This window comes from Galeopterus variegatus, unplaced genomic scaffold (genome assembly GCF_000696425.1).
Source record: "Galeopterus variegatus unplaced genomic scaffold, G_variegatus-3.0.2 Scaffold8072, whole genome shotgun sequence".
NCBI classification, from domain to species: domain Eukaryota; kingdom Metazoa; phylum Chordata; class Mammalia; order Dermoptera; family Cynocephalidae; genus Galeopterus; species Galeopterus variegatus.
The window spans coordinates 39,459-42,574 of record NW_007734183.1 but is presented as its reverse complement, the minus strand read 5'-3'; the positions used below and the strand labels follow the sequence as shown (position 1 = coordinate 42,574).

The 3,116-nt window shown below is 41.5% G+C and overlaps 1 protein-coding gene across 1 annotated transcript in view; it reads right to left on the bottom strand.

The window, feature by feature from the left end:
• LOC103608150 (von Willebrand factor A domain-containing protein 3B-like) overlaps positions 1 to 3,116 on the bottom strand; it is a gene marked incomplete at both ends in the record, with an annotated part of 70,000 nt that overhangs the window by 47,022 nt on the left and 19,862 nt on the right. The window contains one exon of the mRNA XM_008592591.1: positions 1,534 to 1,691. Coding sequence (XP_008590813.1) covers positions 1,534 to 1,691 — 158 coding nt within the window. The remainder of the gene's footprint in view (positions 1 to 1,533; positions 1,692 to 3,116) is intronic.

Here is a 3,116-nt window from a genome sequence, read left to right as displayed (position 1 = left end):
GGCGGGAGCACCGCCGCGCTCCCAAGCGCCGCACTCTACCGAGTGCGCCACCGGGCCGGCCCAAAATTAAAAGTTTTTGATTGGCAAAAGACCCTATTAAGAGGACAAAAAGACAAACTACAAACTGGGAGAAAATATTTGCAAACAATGTATTTGACAAAGGCCTAGTATCTAGAATACATGAAGAACTCTTAAAACCCAACAGCAAAAAACAAACCATTCATTTAGAAAATGGGCAAAACACATGCACAGACGTTTCACCAAAGAGTATATACGAATGGCAAACAAGCACAGGAAAAGAGGTTCAACATCATTAGCCATTAGGGAAATGCAGATTAAAACCACTATCACACAACTATCACAACGATTAAAATGAAAAATAGTGACAACATCTCATGCTGGGGAGAACGTAGAGAAACTTAATCACTCATTCATTGCTAGCGGTAACATAGAATGGCATAGTCACTCTGGAAAATGGTTTGGCAGTTTCCTTAACAAGTAAACATTCAGTTACCATATTACCCAGCAGTTGCACTCTCAGACATTTATCTTAAATAAATGAAAACTTATGTTCACATAAAAATTGTACATAAATGTTCATAACTTTTGTTTGTAATAGACAAAAACTGGAAACAATCCAGATGTCCTTCAACAGACGAATGATTAAGCCAACTGTGATACACCGCCTGGAATACTACTCAGCAATGAAAAGAATGAACTATCGATACATGCAAAAACTTGGATGAATCCCAGGGAAATTATACTGACTGAAAAAAGCCAATCTCCAAAGGTTATGTACTATATGATTCCATTTATATAATTTTTGTTTGTTTTTTTGTTTGTTTTCCTTTTTGTCTTTTTTACTGACCGGAAATGGGATTGCAACCCTCGGTGTTGCGCCCGCACCGCGCTCAGCCAGTGAGCGGAAACCGGTCTCCACATGGGATCCGAACTCTCAGCGGGAGCGCCGCCCTGCTCCCAAGTGGTGCACTTTCCAGTGCGCCACCGGGCCAGCCCTATATAATATTTTTGAAATGGCAAAACTTTAGAAATAAAGATTGCCAAGGGTTAGAGAAGGGTGTGCAAGGGAGGTGGGTGTGGTTATAAAAGCCAACGTGAAGGATCTTTGTGGTGATGGAACTCTTCTGTATCTTGACTGTGGTGGAAGAAATGTGAACCTACACAAAAAATAAAATTGTATGGACCTAAACACAGATAAACACACACACATATATTCACACACATGAGTACAAGTAAAGCTGGGACCATCTAAGACCTGTGAATTGTATCAATGTCAATATCCCAGGTGTAATATCATACTACTGTTTTGCAAGATGTCACCACTGGGAGAAATGGGGTGAAGAGTAGGTGCATGGGGTCATGTGAATGCACAATTACCTTAATAAAAATTTCAATTATACAACCCCACAGTTGTAGGGCTTTTTAAAAAACACCATGTGGGTTTAGTTTTATTCTACCATCTTGAATTGAAAGAAAACCAGTAAAGAGTCAAGCCATTTTGTTCACTGATACCTGCATGAAGGACTTTCTTTTTCTGAACCTTTTGATTTGAAAGGCTCCATGGTACTTTCAACATATTTAGGGATGAGGTTCGTGTTGATTCGACATCAGGTTGATACTTCGCACATTTTTCTGGGGTTGAAACCATAGAACAGATTTCCTTTTGATGCCTGTTTTCATTTAGATAAAAAGTAGATCCCCCCAAAAAAGAACAAAACAAGGGAGAAAAAAAGAAAATTTCCATCAAAAAGGCAGAGTCAAACAAATACACTCATGTTAAACACTGCAAATATAAAGAAATGAGCCTTCCCCCATTGGGGTTAATGTAAAAATAGTCCTGTTCCCAGCCCTACTCAGAAGAGTGGGAGGGGCCCAGCCCTGGAGTCAGATGTGGCTCCCAGCACAGGTCTGCTCCTCCCCGGCGGCGTGACTGGTTGAAGTCACTCAATCCTCTCTAAACAACCTCACCTTCCTCATCTATAAACTGTGGGAACCTTCACCTGAGCACTGACTACATGGGTCTGAGGTGGGAACTAATATGAGGGCGGGCCGGTTGTCATGCAAGCATTGCAGAAACCCATTTCTCTAACCAAACCAGCATGCTCTTGTAAAAACTAGACAAGGGAAACTCCTGCCTTGGATCTCCCATGCCAGCACCAGATCCCAGAAGATCTGGGACCAGAGGGATCTCAGAAATGCTTGAGTATTTTCTCTGAAGCTCTGAACACAGCAGCCACATAAAGGAAAGTTTCCAGAACAATCTCCTGCTCCGACACTGAAGAGTGAGCACTCCCTCCTTCACCAGCCCCCCCCCCCACTCCCCATACCTCCGTGGAGCACCGGCCCCACGTTCCATAATCCTTTGTGCGGCTGGATTCACACTGTGCATCCTGTAGCAGAAAGGACCAGGTTTACCTTCATTTGTGCATCCTGGTTCTCCTGGTGCATGATTTGTACTCAACACACATTTGAAGAAAGATGTGGGAGCTATAACATTTTTTTCACCTGGTAGAAAACTAGAAAAAGGCAGTATATTGTTGACCATAACTAAGAGGGAGAATTAACTTTTCCAAATGTTGTTAAGTTATCAGGCAGTATAGAAGCAAGATAACTATAGAATGAGGTGCCATCTTTCACTTTTTCCTTTATATTGATTTAGAGCTTTTATTATATGCCAGATATACCCTCATTTTGACCCATCTGACAATCCTGTAACTACCATCATTCCCAGGTTATAGATGAGGAAACTGAGGCTTAGCGAGGTTAAGTAACTTGCCCAAAGTCACCTAACAGGCAATGATTGGAATATTAAAATATTTCTCTGACTCCAGAATCTGCTCCCTCCAACCTCTCCCCACCCCAGATAACAAAAAACCGAGACTGCATCCACTACTCAATCAAACAGCAGACACAGCCAACTGACCAATCCAACTTCCAAGCATAGCTGGTCATTTTGTCCTGAGACTGTCAGTTTGATTATGCGAGGGAAAGAAGACAATTAAGGTAGTGACTGAGAGTACACAGAAGGTAATTTATACTTAAGTGCTGTTTGTTTATTTGATTCTTCATTTATTTTTTCAAATTTTCTGAGTTTA